The sequence below is a fragment of the Carlito syrichta genome, unplaced genomic scaffold (assembly GCF_000164805.1).
Source record: "Carlito syrichta isolate Samal-C Ts95f unplaced genomic scaffold, Tarsius_syrichta-2.0.1 Scaffold308235, whole genome shotgun sequence".
Lineage (NCBI taxonomy): Eukaryota > Metazoa > Chordata > Mammalia > Primates > Tarsiidae > Carlito > Carlito syrichta.
In genome coordinates this window covers 1663518-1685403 of record NW_007252331.1, presented here as the reverse complement: position 1 = coordinate 1685403, position 21886 = coordinate 1663518, and the positions used below count along the sequence as shown (strand labels likewise).

General features: G+C 50.8%; 1 protein-coding gene across 2 annotated transcripts in view; it reads right to left on the bottom strand.

Moving 5' to 3' along the window:
- The window catches only part of KLHL29 (kelch like family member 29), a 232672-nt gene that overhangs the window by 53122 nt on the left and 157664 nt on the right, over positions 1 to 21886 (bottom strand). For both annotated transcript variants that reach the window (XM_008065332.2, XM_021716174.1), the window contains 2 exons: positions 17694 to 17835; positions 14032 to 14544 (listed from right to left, as the gene is read on the bottom strand). In XM_008065332.2, coding sequence (XP_008063523.1) covers positions 14032 to 14544; positions 17694 to 17835 — 655 coding nt within the window. The remainder of the gene's footprint in view (positions 1 to 14031; positions 14545 to 17693; positions 17836 to 21886) is intronic.

The following is a 21886-nucleotide window of genomic DNA, read 5'->3' as shown; positions in this document are numbered from 1 at the left end:
ATAATAAAAAAAAAATAAAAGGGCATACACACTATTAATAAACCTCGTCAACTCTGAAGATATATCATCTTTGCATGGAATTGGCTACTTTGTAGGATGACTGGCTCCATTAACTTTACTGCACTGGTGATACTTTGGATAAGGCATGGGAGATGTAGCAACAGCAAGGAATTCTCAGGGCCACCTGACTCTCCAGCTCTGGCAGCTTCTGGGGTGGCCAGTCCTCTGCAGCTCCTCCAAAGGGTCCAATGTCCCTTGTGGATTTACTTTGGGAATTATATCTGCCCACCCACCTATTAATCCATCTGTACATCAATTCCCCCATCCACCCACCCCTCCATCCACCCACCCATCCATCCATCCATCCATCCACCCCATTCATCTGTCCATCCATTCATACACCCATTCATCCATCCATCCATCCCAGACACTTTTAGAGATAATGAAAGAACCCAAGAATCACCAATTTATATTGAGAAGTATCAGACACATGACTCTAGGAGATACAAAGCATCAGTGTGGGACTTGCCCATTCTCAGCCCAGACATGCCTAGTGACAGCACAGGCCACAAGAGGAAGCCTCAGGGGTGGCGTGGTGGCAGGAGTGTGGGCACTGGAGGCAGGTAGGCTTGAGACTGACTCTTCTTTTGCCACCTATACCCAGGCAAGTATCTTACCCAAGCTTTGGTTTTCCAGCTCTGAATCTGCCTCACAGGGCAGCTGCCAGGAATCCATAAACACAGAGTGAATATATAATGACTATAAAGTGGTAAGTACATACAATACATGCACCGCCCCCCCATGCTCCCTTCCAGAAGACAAGGCTGCACCCAGCAGCTCTGCCCTCCAGTTTCCCTGGAATGGCAGCTCCTGCCCCAAAGCCTAAGACCACCCAGCAAGGTCAGCTTCATTACTACAAAAACCCAGGGGGAAGCCATATGTCTACTTCCCTGCTCTCTGGGACCAGCAACATTAATTAGGAACCCTGCAGGTAATGAACATCTCCATATAAAAGAAAGACTGAAAATACAGAAATTATTTTTGGATCAATCAGAATTTCTGAAACCTGCCTGTTCAAATGGCCAGATGGACGAAGAGCCTTCAGAATCACCATGGTGATTCCTAAACATAGGGGCCTCTGAGGTCCCCAGCAACAGGTTCTATTTGGGATCTGAAGAGAAAGCAAGGCAAACCAGGTATGCCAGCTGGGTGCGGTGGGCCTGGCGCCTGCAGGTACTCCAGACTCTGCTTGAGAGACATGGCTGACCTCTAAAGGAATTTGTGTTCCCAGGAAGGGGTTGAGTTCTTTAAATGGACCTCAATTTACTGAAAGTCTTGCAATATAAAAGTTTCTAAATTCTATTTTTTTTTTTTTTTTTGAGTCCAGGTCTCATTCTGTTGCCCAGGCTGAAGTTCAGTGACACGATCAGGCGATCCTTCCACTTTAGCCTCCAGAGCAGCTGGGACTATGGGCGCGTGCCACCTTGCCTGGCTAATTTTCTGATTTTCTTTTGTAGAGAAGAGGCCTCACTATGTTGCTCAGGCTGGTCTCAAACTCTTGGGCTCAAGTGATCCTCCCACCTAGGCTTCCCAAAGTATTGAGATTAGAGGTATGAGCCCCCACACTCAGCCAAAAGCAGTTTTTAAAAGCCACCATCACCACAAAAAGACACCCAATATCTGTAGAGACCTGAAGGGTAGCACTCTGTTCTGCACACCAAGCAGACATTTCCAGAGAAGCACCCAGCAATGGGAAGTGATGAGGCCCTTGTATTCCTTGTATTCCTTGTATTCCTGAGTCAGAGTTTGCCCTTGTCATCCTTCCTTCTCCTTTTGGGACAACGTTTTCTCCCCCATCAAAACATCCTTTGGGGCTATGGCTGATGCCCATGTGGCGCTGTGCACATCTTGGCACCACCTGTGAGTGGTGTGTGTCTCATCCCTGCTCTTCCTCTCGTTCATTCCTTGTGGAGCGGCCACTGAGCACAGACGGCACCTGGTGGGATGTGCGGCTCTGATGCCGGCAGTCTGGCAGCGTGTACCACCTGGGTAGGCTTGCGGGGGCACCATGTGCAGGCCCAGGGCAGCTGTGTGGACACTGGGCCTATCTCTATATAGTTCTCAGTCTGTGGGAGGAGAGAAGGCTTCCAGGCTGGACAGCTCCTAGCAGCAGATAAAGTAATTCCACAGGGCACCAAGGGAACAGAAATAGTCCCACAGGGAATTTTCTAGCAACAGTTTCTGGGAGAAATGTGGTATCTTGGTGATACCTCTGGACCTCAGTTTCTCCACTTGTAAAATGACGAGGTCTTCTTAAATGACCTCTAAGGTAACATCCTACTCTGACATTCACTATGGTGGTGGGGTATGAGGGTGAGAGGTGTTGAAAGGAGAGGTGGGTTGTTGCTTTAGGAATAAATTCTCACCAACAGAGAGGGAGGCGGTGAGTCACTTCAGAGAGCACAGCTGGGGCATCATGGTGGGGAGGTAGGCTGAGATACACCTAACTCCTAAATTTCAAAAGGAAGATTTTTTTTTTTGAGTTGGAGGTCTCACTCTGTCACCCACTCTGTCACACAGGCCAGAGTACAGCTCACACAGCCTCAAACTCCTGGGCTCAAGTGATCCTCTTGCCTCAGCCTCCCAAGTAACTGAGACTACAGGCATATGCCACCTCGCCTGGCTAATTAAAAAAAATTCTGTAGAGATGGGGTCTTACTATATTGCCTTGGCTGGTCTTGAACTCCTGGGCTTAAGTGATCCTCATACCTCGGCCTCCCAAAGTGCTGGGGTTACAGGCACGAGCTACTGTGTCTGGCCTAAAAGGAAATAATTTTAAAATTCAGTGAAAGGGTAACTTGCTCCTGAGACTTGACTGGGACAAAAAAGTGCTGGAATGAAGGGTGTGGTGGAGGATCCACAAACAATCTTGCTGATTTAAAAAAAAAAAAAGAGGAGAGGGAGACCTTAAAGAAACTACTGTGTTGGAAAGCAAGACTCTGGAGATAATTTTTTTTCCTTTTCTCTTAATTTAGAAATTTAGGTGTATATGTGTGCCTGTGCATGTATGAATGTGTGTTTCCAACACACAATCATTATAGAAAAGTTAGAATATCTGCCAGGCGATGCTCAGGACCAAGGAGGTGACAGTTCCCTCTCCCTGAGCCACCAACCTGTCATCTGGTATCCCTTTAAGAAGCACTTGACAAGCTGGAGCATGGCCAAGGAGGACACTCGCGTGGTAAAGGGACCCTTCACAGGATGAACAGCTGAGGCCCCTGGAGATATTTGGACTGCAGAAAAGGAAATTCTGCCCTCCTCAAAAATGTGAAAGGCTGTCATGTAGAACAGGGACCAGCTTTGCCCTGGATGGCTCCAGAGGGCAGGGCCATGGAAGTTACAGGAAGACAGCTCTTGACCATTTAACAGGACAAACTGTCTAGCAATCAGTGGCTCCAACTTAGCTCCTAGGGGTGATGGTAGATTCCTGCTTCTATCAGGTGACTTCTGAGATCCTGCCCAGCATGAAGGTTCTATAGAAATAAGGAATTAACCCCAAGTGTGGCTGACTCTAATAATGAGAATATAGCCAGTGCTCAGTTAACAGGGGGCAGAGTGACCACTTGCAGGTAAACCAAGATAAAAATGTCCAGAATGCATTTATGAAAAGGTTCGAGCCACTGAAAATGCCCACAGTTGGAAGTCATACATTGTCTGCAACTACATAGTAATATGCTGTGGGCTACCCTTTTCATTTGTCATGGATGGACATGTAGACTGTAATGGACTGAACTGTGCCTCCCCCAAATTCATATGCTGAAACCCTAACCCCCAATGTGACTATATTTGGAGAAAAGGCCTTAAATGAGGTCATAAGGGTAAGGCCCTCACCTAATAGGTCTGGTGTCCCTATAAGAAGAGGAAGAGACACCAGGAGTGCACATGCACAGAGGAAAGGCTGTGTGAGGACACAGTGAGAAGGCTGCTGTCTTCAAGCCAAGGAGCGAGGCCTCACCAGAAATCAACCCTGCCCACACCTTGACATTGAACTTCCAGCCTACAGCACTGTGAAAAAATAAATATTTGTTGTTTAAGCTACCCAGTCTGTAGTATTTTGTGATGGCAGAGCTACCCCTAGTTGACTAAAATATGGTTTTGACATTGATCTTGCAGAAGTTGGTGAAAAGGTAATATGCACTTATGTTGTGTGTAGACCTGGGTCTGAGACATTGAACAATGATACCAAGAGGTCACTTGGAAGAAGGAGGACAAGGTAGTAAGAGCCCAGTGGACAAAATCAGACAGTTCCCAGTGCTGTGCTTGGTTGTTCAACAGGCTTCCAGGAGATTTGGAAGGTCATGAGCATTTGTCTGATGGTGCAATGAAAACACTTGGACATCCCTCAAAAAAATATATATATATATACACACACACATATCATATAATATTTATACACGTATAATATAATATATTAATTATACATAATATATTTATTATATAATATACTACATAACATAATATATAGTATATTATAAATGGCATATCATATATTATATTATACATTATAATATATAATACATATAATAATCTCACCAATAGAGAAGGAGATGGTGAGTCACTTCAGAGAGCACAGCTGGGGCATCAGCATGGGGAGGTGGGCTGAGATACACCTAACTCCTAGACTTCAAAAGGAAATAATCTCCTTTTGAGTTGGGGGTCTCACTTTGTCATCCAGGCCAGAGTTCAGTGACATGATCGCAGCTCACATGGCCTATATAATATATATAAAGTCATAAAAATATATATTAAAATTTTTTTAAAGAAAAGAGTTACACTAAGAAAACAGGCAATGACAACTATTTCAATAGATGGCAACCCTTTGGTCATTTTTTTCTTTGAGCAATTTATCCAGTGTTTTGTGCTCTTAAAATACTCTGCTTGTCTTATTTTTACCCTTTACATTTCTAGAATAGCGAGTGTGCTCCTGAATAGAATGTAATTTCAACCAAGTCATTTCTCATTGAGCCAGTTTTATGCCACGTTTTCTCCAGTTTTGTTTCGTGATCTGTGAGACCATGTACCCCACCCCCACATCACATGGGGACAAGCAGCATGCATTCCACACCGTGGCCCAGCTCGTCTTTTCTCAAAATTCATCCCCAGCCTCTAAAGGACTCCAGGGCTCAGCCTGACATGGCATGCTTTTCCCAGCAAAGACAGTAGCTATTGGATGTCTGAACAGTGGTAAGGCAACAAGAAATTCGCCATGAAGCCTGTGCCACAACAGGAGAAAGCAAAGTTTGTAAAGAATTTCTGGCCCCTATGTGTGCACCTTATTTCCTTGTCAGGGGTTAAGGGCCCCCAGGCATTTCCTACCCAGGTCAAAGCCCCTGAGGATCCAGGAGGTCTTCACCTGGCAAGACCAGATGACCTTGAAGATGAATGGACTCTAATCCAGAGCCTTGGATTATTACTCCACCAAATGCTGGCTGACCAGGTAAAGAAGTCAGCTGAGTAGCCCGAGTGGGCTTCCTGGACTTGGTGTGCCAAGTGTTCAGAGAAAGGGATTTCTTGGGCCTGTAAGCTTAAATCACAAGCTGACCCTGTCTCAAATCAGGACAGGCCTTGCACACCATTTCAGTAGATGTGTATTTGAGACTCTGTGATAGATGAATCTACTGGAAAAACATAATCCTGTGCCCTGGCACTTCCCCCAAGCATTTTTCCCCCAGCTCTTGCATTTATAGAGTCACTCGCTTTCCCCTTGTCTCCTTGTTGTCATCTTGACTGCCCTGAAGGCTCTGTCCACACTGACCTCTCTTTTCTGGAGTCCTTATTGCTGGCACCTCCTGGTCTCCCCCTGCTCTCCCAGGACAGCCTCCTTCCTCTCTCCCAGGGCCTGGCATCACCACAGGCCTAGGAGTCAAGAATTGCATGGGGCACACAGCTGGCATCCTGCCTGGATCTTTTGCCTGGCTCATGGCAGAAGCCAAGTGTGGGGTCTTCACACAGTGTGCCTGAGACCACACGCATTAGTGGCTCAGTAAATACCTGGTGATGCTGTACACGGAGGCTCATGCCTGTAATCCTTGCACTTTGGGAGGCTGAGGCAGCAGGATTGTTTGAGCCCAGGAGTTTGAAATGAGCCTGATCAACATAGTGAGTCCTTGTCTCTACAAAAAAAAAAAACAACACACAGGTAGTCTCAGCTACTTGTGAGACTGAGGTGGGAGGATTGCCTGAGTCCAGGAGACTGAGGCTGTGGTGACCTGTGATCGTGCCACTGCACTCCAGCCTGGGCAACAGAGTGAAACCTCAACTCATGCAAAAAAACAAACCAAACTAAAAAAACTTGGTGGTGCAGCAGAAAGGGAAGTGACATGCCATGACTCAAGCCTTTTAGTGGCCTCTGTGTGTCACTGACCTGGAACCTCATGGGTCACCCTGCTGGTGTCTGCTGGGGCTTGCCACTCCTGAGAGAAGACAGTGCTTGAGATCAGGGCAGCTGGCTTCCTGCTGTGGGCCAGCACTATTTTCTGAAGAGCACAGGATAGGAATGTTCCCCTGTTTGCTCCCATTGGAGGAGCCGTCTCATTCCCATCAGCATCTTGACTCCTCTGGCCCTGCTTGTTGGACAGTTGGGGCCAGAGAAGGACTTCTAACCTCAAAGATGCTCAGCAGAGAGATCTGGGGCTGAAAGTCCACATACTCCGCCAGCACCATGAGGAGAGGGCCTAGGGTGCCTTGCTCTGCCCTGCTGAACAGGCTGGGGTGGCAGGGTCACCTCCTGCTCCCAGGATGACACCGTCCCGGGTGGTCTGGCTGCCTTTGCGGCATCTTTCCGCTTGTCTGGTTCACTCACAGTCAATGATCTGTTAACAAAACCGTTAAGCCCCGGACAACCCTCTGATGACTGATTAACAAACCCCAGGAGGACAGAGCCCTGTGAAGGGGAGGAGGCTTTTTGCGCAGGGTTGGGGCAAGTGCTGTCCAGGCGAGGAGGAAGGCCTTGTGCAGACGGGGTTTTGGATTGCATCGGCTCTGAGATACACATTTCTTGGGAGAGGGGGTACGTGTTGAGAGCGGGGCCTGGGAAGGGGAAAGGTATAGCAGTGGTGGGATGTGGGCTTGGTTCCAGATCCACTTTGAGGATTGTTCAGTTGGATTTGGGAGATTATTTTGGACAACCTTGTTTTAAAAGCAGTGGAGGTCCTGAGCCTACGGTTCCCCAGACTCTATTTCTTTTCCAGGATTCTTTAGGCTTTACAGCAGTGGATAACATTATTGTGAGCATCCTATGTGCCATACACTGTGTTAAAACTTTATATACAGGCTGGGTGTGTGGTTCATGCCTGTTATCCTAGCACTCTGGGAGGCAGAGGTAGGGGAATTGCTTGAGCCCAGGAGTTCAAGACCAGCCTGGGCAACATACCGAGAGCTTGTCTCAGGAAAAAAAAAATTAGCCCCATGTGGTGCCACCACATGCACCTGTAGTCCCAGCTACTAGGGAGGCTAAGGTGGAAGGACTGCCTGAGCCCAGAAGAGGCTGCAGTGAGCTGTGATCATGCCACTGCACTCCAGCTGGGTGACAGAGAGACACCGCGACTCAAAAAGAATAGACTTTACATATAGTATCCTCAAAGCATATCTCTGACACTGGCACTATCATCTCCATGTTACAGATCAGAAAACTGAGGCTTAGAGACATCAGTTTTCCAGTAGAAGTTCACTGGGTTAGTGAGTGGTGGAGCTTGAATTCTACCCAAGTAGTCTGCTACAGAATCTGGGCTCCCGACTGCCTTCCATGCTGCCAGGCACATCCTCCTACCCAGCTCTCTCCACCTGCAGCTTTGGTGGGTTGGTCTGTAAGAGCCAGAGAATACTACTTGTCCCATCTAGTGATATGGTGTGAAGGAGGACCCAATACCTGCTGGGTCCCTGGCACCAAGATATCAAGCTGAACCTCCCAGGACGCTGAGAGGAAAACAGGAGGAACTCTCCCAAGACAAATAGCCCCTGTAATTAGGAGGAAGGCCAGGAACAGGCTGGTTCCTTCTGGTTGTTAAAGCAAGCAGATGATGGACATGTGACAATGGGAGAAGGCACTTTTCTTTTCTTTTCTTTTTTGTTTTTTTACTCGGGAGTCTCACTCTGTTGCCTAGGCTGAACTGCAGTGATACAATCACAGCCATCGCAGTCTTGACCTCCAAGGCTCAAGCGATTCTTCCATCTCAGACTTCCAAGTAGCTGGGACTATAGGTGCATGCCACCATGCCTGGCCAGAAGGCAATTTTCTTCTGTGGATCCTTGGGAACTAGGTGCTTCGCACATCATGATGTTAACGCTCTCTCCTAGGACTCTGGGAGGCAAACTGGTCTTTGGCTTTGTCATATTAACCTGGTCTCCTAAGAGACCATGGACACTAAGAGATGGCCCTGGTACTGGTAGTGAAAATAACCAAAGAAAACGCTTTCACAGTAATTACCACATGCTAGGCAGTATTCTGAGGGCTTTATGCAAAATAACTTAATCTTCACAGCAACTGTCAGAAGCAGGTTCTGTCATTATCCCCTTTTTATAGATGAGGAAACTGGGGCAGAATTCCAGATCCTTTATGTTTTGGGCATTGTGGTGGAGGTGCTTGAGTAAAGAAGGAAGTCTGCAATAGATGGGCTTTTGTCCCCAGAGGTTGGGACAGGTGTGTGTTGGGGGTGACTTGCTGTGGAGTGAAGCCTCACAAGGGCGTTTCCATTCCTCTGTGCCTGGGGTCCTGAGAACCGACCTGCTCTCACCACGAGAAGGGAAGAGAGAGGCCACCAAGCCTTTGTGGATAATGCCCAGCCGGTGCTTTGGGCCTGCATTCATCAGACTTCCTGAGTGTCTTAGTGCAGGCACTGGCTTGGATACCTGGGTCTCTGACCCCAGGGGTCCACAGTCTAGCTGGGAGAATGACGTAGGAACAAGCAACAGGCCTCGCAGGCTCTCGGCTGAGGCACAGAGCACAGGTGGATGGGGAGAGCCCCAGGCCTGGTGTGAACAGAACGGCAAAGGATGAAGCAGGAAGCAGGTGGGAGCCGGTTGGGGACGTCCCGCATCAGGTCTGGGTGCTGTCCCCAGAGCAGCTGGGCTGCTGGAGACATTTGACTGGGTTGTGGTGGGGCCAGGCCTATGTTTTGAAAAGACTACTCTGGCTGCACCATGGAGCCAGACTGGAGGAAACACACTGTGGGCTTGGAGGCCAGCGTGCAGGCCGTAGGTGATGGTGACCCGACAAGGGGTGGTGGTGGGGACAGAGAGGAGAGGAGAGAGACAGAGGAACCACAATCAACTGAGCTTTCAGACCCACAGCACGAAGAGGACAAGAGGCAGGTCAAGGACGACTCCAGGCTTTGAGTTTGTATGCTAGGTGGATTCATGATGGCATTTCTGAGATACAGACAGGAAAAACAGGTCGGTGGGAAGACAATTTCAGTCTGGACATCTCATGCCTCTGGCCTAACCAAGAGCGGGCAAAGAGCTTTATCATGCACTCCCAGCTTCTTCCAGAGTACGTATTGAGGTTGCAGAGGCAACAACGTGGCCTGGACACGAAGAGTGAGGCCAGAAGAGATCAGGTCTATGCCAGGCTCCACGCCTGGGGAATGCAGTCCCGAATCCCCCTGAAGCCCCAAAAGTGACACAGCCAACCTCCCTCTTAGGGCTGGGCTTGTCATCCCTAGGTTAAGTGACTTGGCCAGGGGCTGCCAGCTCTGTGAACAAGCATGGGCTTCCTCCTCTTCTGCCTGGCCTTCTGCCCCTTCACTAGCTTTCTTCTCTGTGAAGCTCTCTGGTCCTTGGGCCAGAGTCAACAATAACAGCTGTTTCCAGTATTAAGCAGACACAGAGCTTGGTACAGTCATGTCCACAATCTCCTTCAGTCCTCCCCTAGGCCCTGTGAGGATGGCATTGACACCCCCATTTTAAAGAACGAAGAGAGAGAGGCTCAGAGAGGTTGGGAGGCTTGCCCAGTCACACAGCTATTCCCTGTGTCTCCAAGTATGTTTTACAAGATCCCGTCTTTGCCACCTGTGGAGACTGGGACAGCTGCTGTCCAAGTTCAGTGTGGCAGTGGAGACAGAGAGCTCTGTGGGCGAGATCCTGAGCAGGAATGGGAAGGAGGAGATGGGGAACCACAGGAAGGGGCTGAAGAGCCCCCTCTCCCAGCATGGCTCCTCGGCCCCGGGACGGGGAGGCTGGGCCCTGTAGATGGATCTTCAAGGGCCCTTCTGCCTAGGCCTTCAAAAGCTAAAGTCAGAAGAGAACTGTCTCCCAGCCCTGGTCTAGTTGGACTTTGCTTTCTGGTCCAGGAGCACCTGGGAACAGGTGCAGTCTGGCCTCTCACTCTTAGGCATAGGTAAAAACACAATAGCCTTTCTGCAGCTTACCACCAGGCCAGGAGCTAGAGATTTGCAAGGCCTCCAGCCAAGACCTGAGCCACCACAAATCATCTGTAGAAGACGGCAGGAGTAGAAATAACTACATCCACAGCCTACTCCTCTGCTGTGAGCTCTGTCATCAGGGACACATGGCTGGGTTCATGGGGCACTAGGGGCAGTGACATTGACCTCGGGTCTCACCAAGGCCTGAGCTTGACCACATCTCTCCCCATGGATTAGCTCAGGGACTCCAATACAATGGCAAAGCGGAGGTTTCAGGTACTTTATGACAGGACTCAAATGCAACGAATTCTTTTTTCCTCCCTTATTACTTTGCACACATGAAATCTATTTTTAATTAGCCTTCAATATATCATCTAAAAAAAAATTCTACAGCTTGCTCCCACCCCCAAATTGTTCTTAGAGAAAGATTTATCTTGTAAGTTTCTTAAGAAAATCTATATGTGCTCAATGCATTTAAATAACACTCATTAGAGAGAACTGCACGCAAGCCAGCTTCTCCAGTCACAGATGAGAGACAAACGCTTGACCTATTGCAAATCAAAAAGCATTTCCACAACACCTTTATTTTTCAATTGGTTAAGTTTTAAAGTCCCAACACCCTTTTTGGGAAGGCAGACTAATAGAGCCCCAACTGAAATTTTAGCTCAGTTGATTGGAAGATAATTACGAGAAACAAAAAGTGAAATTTTAAATCAGGGCACTAATGAAGTCTAAAAATACCAGTGGCCCATCCCTCTGGCTGGCAAGACCTGTTCTCTTCATGGAGGGGGTCTCTCCATAATTATTCAACCCCGGGAGAGGCCAGGTTGTCACGTCAAACAATAGTAGGAAAAATCGAGGGCCTTTAATGAGCTAGATCTCAAGGCATTCCATGGTGGATCTTATTATAATGCTGGGCAAGGTTTCAAACAGAGAACAGGAGAAAACGAAAGTTCTTTTTTTTTTTTTTTCCAAAGTGGAGTTCTGACTTGTGTTGATGCCATCACACAGAGCCTCCTGTTCCTGCCTGGAGCCAGCTGTCTGTCATTTAGGAGTGTGAAATCAATTGGGCTACAGAGATGTAAAATCCCTAGGGGCAAAATTAAAAGTGACCCAAATCCAAACCCACGTGGTCCTGTCAGGAACATGACTCTCACACAGCAAGTTTCAAAGATTTGGTTTCAAAATTCGGGTTTCTTATTTTAAAAAATATGCAATTGTTTGACATTAGATCTGACAGACAAATTATAGCTTCAGCAATAAAGGCTTTTAAGATCAGAAATGAAAGGAGAAATTACTAAAAAAAAAAAAAAACCCACCCAGGCTTGCATTTTGAGGCGTTTGTGCATGTATGCTTCATTGTCTTTCCTCCTCGCAAATATACAGGAATAAATCAGCTGATGAGGCCGTAAATAGAGAAGCAAGTTAAAGGTAATTTCTGGGGAAACAGCCAGCTCTGTTCTCTGGGGAAATAGGCAACCTCTGGAAATCAGTATGACGGACGGGTCACCCGCTGTCACTGACTAGAGTTGCTCACCAGAAGGCAGAGCCACGGACTCTTTGTAGGCCCACCCTGTCCCTGGCCCTCACCTAGCACTCAGACAGTCAACCCAGCAGGGCCTGGCAGAGGGAATCCTAGCAGGGCCCCTCGTTCTTCTTCCCTCCCACCCACAGGCTCAGGACTACCACAGAGGATGGTTCACATCCTTGACCCTGCACAGAGATTACAGGAGCAGCTCTGAAACGGTCACTGACCCAGCAGGCACAGGGGTCCAGCCATCTGCGTCTTTCTGACCTCATGGGCACAGGGCAGAGGATGTTCAGATTCGTCTGCACATGGCAGCTTTGGTGGGGCTGATCCCAGCTCAGTGCTAAGCCCCAAATGAGGGACTCCAGTCCCATCTGGGCCGGTTATCTTTTTGCACAGAACAACTCTTTTTCTTAGATGCAAGCCTGGAACGTGGCAAAACAGCAAGACCTATCTAGACCTATCTAGGCTCTAGAAGGCCCCCCAGAGGGGCTACAGCCCCCCATTGTGGGGAGAGGAGAAGCTGCCCAATGCCTCGGGCTTTGGCACAGCCTTGGGAGCAGCCGGAACTCTCACTGTCCAGTGTGACAGAGTTGGCAGCTCATGAACTTGAACTGGAAGTTGTTGTTGTTGTTTTTTCTTTTAAGAGAGAGGGAGCTTAACCAAAACAATTCAAACAAGAAATCAATTTAGTCAATTTTTAAAAAAAAAGATTTTAAACAAAGCAAGAGTTTACCAGAATTTAGATGTAATTTTCTATAATTTTGTCATTTAAAACTAGTGCTGATTTCCAAAACAAAGGCAGTCAGGGCTCAATCAGATTGGGAATTAAATCCAACAGAGATCCAGACATGGGCTTTGTTGTTGGGATGCTTGACAAGGCCTGAAAATTGCTCGAAATGATAGAGACTTGTGAGAGCAGGCGGGAAAGAATGGCTTGCTGGATTCATTGATCTGCTGAGAGGCAGGGCCCTCTGAAAGGCGATCTCAAGGGGCTTTAAGTAGGGAGGCTGAATGTGCACACAGATGTGCACACTTTCTAGGACCATCTACTCTCCTCTTTCAAAGGTGGTGTGGATGCTGCATGGGGCAGATCGTCCACCGTGACGCCTCCTGACCCCTTCTGCCTGCACCTGGTGGTGGCCCGGCAGCCTGCCCCCTGCACTCAGCAAGCACAGAGGCTCTGCTTGTCTGGAGTACCAAGGGATTGGCAGGAATGGGGCAGATGAACCCTGCAAGCTCACCTCTATGGCCCCTGGTCCTCCCGTCCCCTCCTGCCTTCCAGCCTGGACAGATTGCTCAGACATACATCAAGAGTGAGGCCTGTTTCCTGAGGCCCTCCGCCCTAACCCTAAGGCCGGAAGCTCCCTGACACGCTCCTGTCCTGGCTCTGTTCTCAAGGATCTGCCTTTGAGTTCCTGGCATGCACACTCCCCTGGTGCTGGGGAAGGGGGTTCACTGAAGGCCGAGGCTGGAGGTGCTCTTTCCAAGTCTCACACAGCCATCCTTGAACCCAGGAAACAAAACAATTCCCGTGGCTCAGGATGGTCTGGCAATGCTTCTGGCTGGACTAAATGTCTTGGGCACTCTCTCAACCAATGGCATGGCAGAGGGTGCTTTCCCCAGGAGGGACATAGACAGTCCAAGTTCCTAATGTCCTCAGGGTGGAAAATGGAGAAGGCCCCCAAATGGACTGTTCTGTGGAGCCCTAAGAGGAGTAGATGATTCTGCTCATTCTGTGCTTAGCCTGGCCTTGGGGATCAGAGATGAGAACACCCCAGGGCTTGGGCCAGAGGGAGAAGGACCCTGAACTTTGCAGGCTCTCCCTTCCTTCCTCCTCCTGGTCTCCCCTTTCTTGCCCATGCATGTTTCCCTGCCTTGTCTTGTCCTCCACACATCCCCACCCCCTCCCTCATCTCAGGCCAGTTGTCTGGGCAGGTGGAGGCCCCACTGCAGCCTTCAGGTTAGGTGAGGCCAGTGAAGGAGCTGCCACGAAGCACGGTCCTGTCCTGACTGTGTTGCAGCGACCGCGCAGGGAGGCACGGACATGGGCACACGGGGAGGCACGTGGGCAGCGGGACTTACCTCTGGGGTGCCCTGGGTCGGTGAACTCATACTTCCCCACGCCAATGGTCCGTAGCATCTGTAGCCCGTGGGCTGAGTCAGTCGTGGGAGGCCCATTGGTGACCGGGGCACCGCTGGGGAGAGTGGCGGACGGCTGGGCCGGTGGCGGCGGAGGCAGCAGGGGCCCTGCCATGTGGCCGTTGCCCACAGTGGTGTGTCCTGGGCGGGCTACCTGCCCCACACCGGGCAGTGTGGACACGGCCAGGGGCTGAGGGCTGGCATACAGGGCCTGGGCAGGCATGTTGACCACCACGCTGCTCAGTGGCTGAGAGGGCGGCTGAGGGAGCGAGTAGTGGCCTGGCATCAGCGGGAGCTGGGGCCCCACGTGGGGAGGCAGTGAGGGGGTCACCCCAATGACCGGGGCCTGGACGTTCACAGCCGGGCTGAAGGTGGGAGGCTGGGCCACTCCATAGGAGTGTGCGATCAGGGCAGGCTGGCTCCCGGCGGCCACCGTGGTCACCCATGGCCCTGTGCCTGCAAGGGAGATGGAAGAAATGTCATCTGCCCGCTTCATATTCACTCAACAAACACTGACTGTCCCAGGCCCTGTGCCGGGTACTGGGTCACAGAGGTAGACGAGACACCTGCATCCGGGAACTTACTGATTAGGAATCTGTGAGGCCAGTAGCCTGGGGAAAGTGCATTAGGGGCATATGAACAGATGGCCATGTGGCTCAGAGCAGCAGGCAACACCTGCAGGGGGAGGCAAGAAGCCACAGAGCAGAGAAAAAAACCAAAGACTGTTGAAGAGACCTGGATTCAAATCCCAGCTCTGCTACTTCCTAGCTAAGAGCCTCGGCAAGTTACTTATCTTCTCTGAGCCTCATTCTTCTCACCTTTAAATGTAATGAACAATACCTACCTCACAGGACTACTGGGAAGAAATGAATGGGGAAAATGCGTTTGAAAATAAGACAGAGGATTGGCAGTAGTGGGAAAATGCCAGGGGAGGGTGGGGGCAGGATCGGCAGTAGTGGGAATCTGTCAGGGGAGGTGGGGGGCATACCTCATCAACAAGGGTACCTGCATAATGAACACTTGTATACCTAACCCTCAATTGTATCCCACATCTTAAAAAAAAAAAAAAAAAGGAAAACAAAACTAGCAGAGTATCTGGCAATGTTGCATAAACATTGGTGTTTCTCCTCCCTCTCTGGCGACTCCCTGTCTGAGGAAGGCAGGGAGAAAGCTGGATGGTGGAGACAGGAGGGGTTTTCTGGGCCCTCAGGTAAGAGCACTAAAACCTGGGGCCGGGCAAAGTCCTTCCAGGAAGAGGGGTGCAGGGGTCGTGTGGAAAGGCTGGCAGGGCCTTGCTGGGGTAGCTGGGCTCTGTGCTAAGTAAACTCCCATGGCCAGCCATAGGGGGAACAAGAGAAGCCCACTTTGGCTTTTTTTTTTGAGTTGGAGTCTCACTCTGTTGCCCAGACTGGAGTGCAGTGGCCGCTCCTGGCCACCGCAGCCTTGACCTGCTGGGCTTCAGCGATCCTTCCACCTCAGCCTTCCAAGTAGCTGGAATTACAGGCATGCGCTACCACGTCTGGATGATTTTTTTTTTTTATTTATTGTAGAGATGAGGTCTCGCTGCCCAGGCGGGTCTTGAACCCGTGCACTTTGGCTTTTAAGAAAACTGGTTGAATAAGTGGGTCTAGACATGGCTCTTGAGAGCCAATACAAGACGCAAGGCCAGCTGTGCCAGAGAAGGTGACCCAAGGGGGCTGGCGAGGGAAGCCAGAAGACTCCATGACATGGAAGGCCAGTCTGGGGAATCTCCGACTCAATGAGCCCAGGTCTGGCTCCATCGCTCAAATGCTATCTTGGCTTTTGTGATTTCTCTGGATGGACAGAGGATGAGGAGATGGAAGAAGGAGAGTGAAGGTGGGAGAGGTGCTCACACCACCAGTCTTGAGGCTAGAAGGGGGATCTGAAAGCTCTCTCCAAGAAACAAAATGGCAGTAAGGCAGGGCAGAAGCCAGCATGGCAGGTGACTACCAGACCACGGGGACACTGTCTCTGAGGGGTTGTCCACAAGGAAAGCCATCTGCTGGCAGTGAGTCCCACAGGCCACAGTGTGAATCCTGGGTCTGCCCCCTCCTGGCCAAGAGACCTTGGGCACAGCCTTTCTGGAGCCCGTGTCCCCGTGGACAGCAGGCACGGTGGCCCTGACATTCTAGGATGACTGCAAGCACTGTCACCACACACAGAACAGGGCACACAGTAGACGTGTGATAAGTATTTGTGATTTTGATGGCGAGAGAGGTTGGGGACGAATGGAAGTCCACAGAGGTCAGTAATGCCAGCAAGGTTCTAGAATGGGTGCTAGGAGGGTGGTACCTAGGCCCAAAGAAGGGAAGGGGGTGTCACTGAGAACCAGCCTGGGTATCTTAAGCACAGAGCATGCCATCCCAAGCTCTGCTCTTTCCAGGTCTAGCTAGGGTTCTGGAAAATGCATCAGAACTTCAGAGCATTACTGGGGAGGCCCCAGATGACTCTGTGGCGGCCCCAGATGACTCTGTGGCAGAGACATGGAGGTGCAGGGCCACGGACGCGACTTATTTATGACTGGGCAGTGGCCCAAAGGGGTACGAGAGACCTAAAGGGAGGTTCCAGTCATACGCAGAAAGTCCTGCCCAGCATTTTTATCTGTGGCTTGGGTGATAACGTGGGACACATGGCCAGGTCTGCAGACGTCATAACTGGGAGGGTTAGGAACAGGTCAGCAACAGCAGCTGGAGGCTAAGCGATCCTAACAGCCGGATGGGGAGATATTGAGGAGGCCTTGTCCTTGGGCCTCCAAATCCAGTTGCCTGAGCCTGACTGTGAGGAAATGACAGGAATAACGGTAGCTGCTGGGACAGTCTTGGGGTTTTAAGACAGTATGTGACACAGCCACTGGCTGAGCAATGATCAGTGGGCCCAGAAGGAAAAATGTGCTGGTGAGGCCCTGTGTGAGCTGTGTTGGGTTCTGGGTGCTGCACTTCCAGAGGGAGGCAGAGAGCAGGGCAATTCCCCAGAAGGCAAAGGGACCAGAACCCATGGGCTCTGAGGTGGGACTGAAGGGCTTCGTGGGTTTATCCTGCAAAAGACTCGGAGAGGGAGATGCAAGGGGTCTCCAGATTATCTGTAGAGTTGTTGTGTTCTGGGTATCCTAAAGGGAGCTCGGGACCAGCAGGAGATAGATGGGAGGGTGTTTGCTGTGGTTGGAGCTGCCCAAAGAAGGATGGGAATGCTGCAGGAGGCGGAGACTCCCAGTCCCTGGGGCAGAACATCCCAGGGCTCACATACCGCTGGAAAGGCAGAGTCTCAAGGGAAGATGTGACTTGAGCAATGTGCTATGAGTCAGAATACTGAGGTTTGGGAATGACTATTCAAAATAACCTGAAGTCAATTCAGAGTCACCACTACAATGTCACTCCCACTCCCTTGCTCTCCAAAATCCTTTCTCGAGGAGCAAACCAAGGGGTAGGAATTATACACAGTGCCCCCATGTCCCCCTGCCAGCCCGAGGCTGGGGCTTCTACAGGCCCCGGGGCCGGGACCTGATGTGGAACTGGGGTTTCCAGGAAGATTCTAACCCCCTCCCAGCCCTGGATTTTGGTGTCTCTGTCGTTCAATGATGTACATACCTGGATTGTCGCTCTCCCTCATCTGTTTGGAGGGTGGCTCATCAGTGTCCCAGGGTGTGGACTGATTGATGGGTGTCTGTCCCCACCGTATGCTGGTCGCAAGTCCCTGGGACTGACTGTCTGCCTTGGAGATGCCGGGAGCCTGTGGGAAGCAGATAGGAGGGAGGGTGAGCCCAGTCTGGCTAGGGTGGCTACCCTGGGACCTATCTTCCAGAATAAGACTCCTGCAGTCTGTGCTCCAGCCATGAGCCATGGGGCCAGAGGCCTACACCCAGGCCCATAGGGGGAATGACAGGAGGTTTGGACCCAGTAGAAGCTGTGACCTCTGCTAAGCTCTTGTCTCTGGAACATACAACTCAGAGCCTCTGTGGGCACACTCTATGGCCACTCATACCACCTGTGCTATCATAGCTGAAAGGGCATCCTGTGCCATGAGACGACCTCCCCAGCCCTTGGATCGTCAGTGTACCACCACAACACAAATGCTACCAACTTATTCAGGACATGTGCTGAGCACTGACTGTGTACTCAGCCCATCCTCTGTGTCTCCATCTGCTGGCCCTTTGATATGGGAGAGGATGGCTTTCCAAGATGTCACCATCAAGTGGCAGGTGAGGGATATTACACATTCCCCATCCTGCTCCCACACCAGCCTCTGAGGCCCAAACGTCCTACGGAGGAGAAATGAGGAGGGTGGGAGCCGAGGCCTGTGAGGGAACAGCTCAGTCCCTGCTCCCAGGAAGGTGCTGGGACCCTTGGGTCCTCGGCACAGGAAGAAGGCAGGCTCTCTGCTCTGTGAGCCCACTCTCTGGCTTAGATCTTTAGATGCATGAGAAAACAAACCTCAGGGTGAGAACAAAATCAGGACAGCATTGGTCTCCCTGAGTTACAGATGGAACATTATAGAGGCATCAGAAATCATGTTTACTAAGAATTCTTAATGAGATGGCAAAATGCTTGCACTATAATGTTTAATGAGAAAAGCAGGTCGCAAAAGAATACACACATGACTTCCCCACATAAACGTGCTTATGTCAAACGATATGCATAGGAGGGAAATGGCCAAAATGTCAGCATGCCTGTTATCCTTGGGTCAGGGGATCATGGGTAACTTTTATTCCACTGTCTACTCTAGTCTATATTTGCAATTTTTCCCCTATGGCTATTATCTATAATTAGCCAAAAAGAAAGAAAGAAAGAAAGAAAGAAAGTTAAAAAGCATGTTGGAGTGGCTGGATGGGATACCTGGGATGTAAGGGGGTGTGGGTGCCAGTGGAGGTAGCCTCGGGTAGAGGGACCACGGCTCCAAGTAGTGCAGCCGGAGCCTAACCAGGCCTGGGGTGGCAGGTGAGATGGGATGAGGGGCCAGGCAGAGATGATCACAGAAGCCCATAGGACCTCAAGTGGCACCTGCAGGCCTCTCTCAGGTGGGGGCCACGGTCAGTCCCTGTGGAGACTTCTGTGGGACCTGACCCAGGGATCTAGGGGGTGGGAGGCAGAGCTCCCTGCTGGGCCCCTCTGACCAGTGCCTGCACTGACCACTGTGGTTGTCTTGGGTCCCAAGCCAGGCATGGGGTGGGTGGGAAGGAGTGGTGTGGACAGGCAGGCCAGCAACACTTGGGGCTTTCATGCATAACGCAGATGACACACAGCGCCTGCACTCAGGCCTGCTGGGAGGAGCCCACGAGCCAGCCGCATCCCATTAGGACCCGTGGGCTGTTCTGAGCTAATTGCATTAGGCTGCACTTTATCTCTGGCCTGCATTTCAGATGCTTTGCTTCTGTGAACAGAGCAAGAAACAAAGGAAAAGAGCAAATCTCCTGAGGAAAGAACAATTCAACGGACAAGTTTCCTTATCAGAGGCCCCTGCCCCGTTTCCTTATCAGAGGCCCCTGCCCCGTGTCTGTCTGTGGGACGACAGACGGGAGCTGGGAGGAGGGGTGAGAGAGGGGGTTGGGGATTTAGCCACACTCGTAGTCTTGCAGAACAATGGCATGGCTTTCCCGGCATTCTCCAAGTAGACAGCTTTTAGCGTGCACCCTGTCTAAAGGATGAAGGCACCCACACACTCGGCAGCCTTCTCTGCATTTCCAGGCATTTCCTGGTGGCGCAGAAGCACAGAGATTGCGTCCCCTGAAACCAGAGGTGTCTGGAGGCAGGGACTCTGTGCGAAGTCCCATTCGGAGCCCTGCAGAGGGGCAAAGTTTGAATGCTGACACCCCAGTCTCCTGACCAGCACCCCCTGCACTGACAGTACAGAAACCTCTCCTGCCAGGAGAGGGTGCTGCAGACCCTCTTCCCTGCGGAATCAGCATCCACACCCCGGCCTCGTAATTGAGGGTAGGGAAGGTTCTGGAAACTCGCCCTGGAATACGTCACTGCCTCCAGGAGAGGAAGTTGGGGTCTCCTTGAGTTGGGATGAGAATCCAAACCTGGGAAGGTTCTGAGCTCTAAAATGTCAGGAGTTGCAACGGTTGCCTTAAACTTGGGGGAGTTTTTGAACTTCAAAAACTGCTCACTTTCCAACACAGATCACTCAGGCCCTTGGTTTCAAAACATTCCTGCCAGCTCGCTTGCTTGCTCATTTGTTTCTTAGCTGACTGTTTATTCAGCAAACAAGTACTGAGGCTCCAGGTCTGCCCCAGGCTCTGGGGACACAGATGACTGAGACTCAGCCCTGCCCTCGAGCGGCAGCTGAGAGAGCGGAGAGCTGAGATGCACAAACCCAAACCGGCGCGAACAAGGAGCTGGGGGCTCCGGGTGTGCAGAGGCGGGCCCAGATGGGCTGGGAGGAGATTAAGTGGGCTGCTGTTTGGCTGTGTCTTTCATGAATACTACAAGCAGTTTCTTATGTACAAGAAAGCAGCTCTGCTGTGAGAAGAGTCTTTTTTTTTTTCTTTAGCAAAGATAAATAAGGCTACTCACATTCTACTCAGTGCTAACAACATCAGAAGCTACAAGCAACACGCAGTTCAGGCATTTTATTTTATTAAAATAATGAAATGACATTCCTTCCTCCACTTTCTCCAGAAAAAAATCCTGGGTAAAGGGGTGTGCCCTTTCTGAGCAGCCTGGGCCCCCAGGTGGGTGATGCCGGGAGCAGCTGGTGATGTGTGAGTTCGCATAGCCCGACCAGAGCCCCCACCTCCTGCAGGGAGCTCTGGGGTAAACCTGCGTGGCTCTCAGGTTCTGAAGGCTACTAGAAGACTGTGTGCAGGTCTGTGGCTCCACCTTTGAACCCAGCTCTTTTTTTTTTTTTTGAGTTGGAGTCTCACTCTGTCACCCAGACCTGCTGGGCTCCGGCGATCCTTACGCCTCAGCCTTCCAAGTAGCCGGAACTACAGGCGTGCGCTACCACACCTGGCTAATTTTTTGATTTATTGTAGAGATGAGTTCTCGCCAAGTTGCCCAGGCGGGTCTCGAACCCACGGGTTCAGGCAATCCACTCACCTCAGCCTCCCAAACCTCGGGATTACAGGCTGAACCACTGAGCCCAACCGAACCCAGCTCTTGTTAACCCTTTCCTCCCATGTTTTAGACCCCCACGTCTCCTCCCCATGGCTCTGGGTCTCCTCAAAGCCTAGGTCTCCCTGAGGCCTTCACACACCTCCTTGCTGGAGCAGGGGACTACCAACACAAGCCTGTTACTAGGAGAACTCAGCCCAGGCAGTGGGGAGGAAGGGCAGGGCTGAATGGGCCTCACCTCACCCCCTCTCCTGGGACACCAGGGAAGCCACACAGACCTCTGGTCTTTCCCTAGTGTTCCTAGTCATGGCTTCTGCTCCAGTGACAGGACAGCATTCATCAGAGAGAAAGGCAGACCAGGAGCGCCTCCCCCTGCCCGGCCCCATGGAGTGGCCCTATCTGCCCATCAATGGGCCTGAGCAGGCTTTTCTGGGCTTCCCTTTAACCAGATGCTAATAGGATGCATCATTAACGCAGCAGCTTTTAAACCCTGAGCTCTTGTAAATTTTCAAAGGTCACATTTTTACGGTGGCTGACAGCATCCCGCTTCTTTCAGCGACTGAAGAACACTAAAGACCCAGGGTCTTCAAGGATGAAACTCTGGGTGAGGCAGTGCATAGGTTAAAGGCCCCGGGTGGCTGTGGGGGCTAGGAGCCACCACCCTGCAGCAGCCTCGGAGGGCCTGTGGGTGGCACTCTACCAACTTGGGGAGAGCCAGTTATACTCAG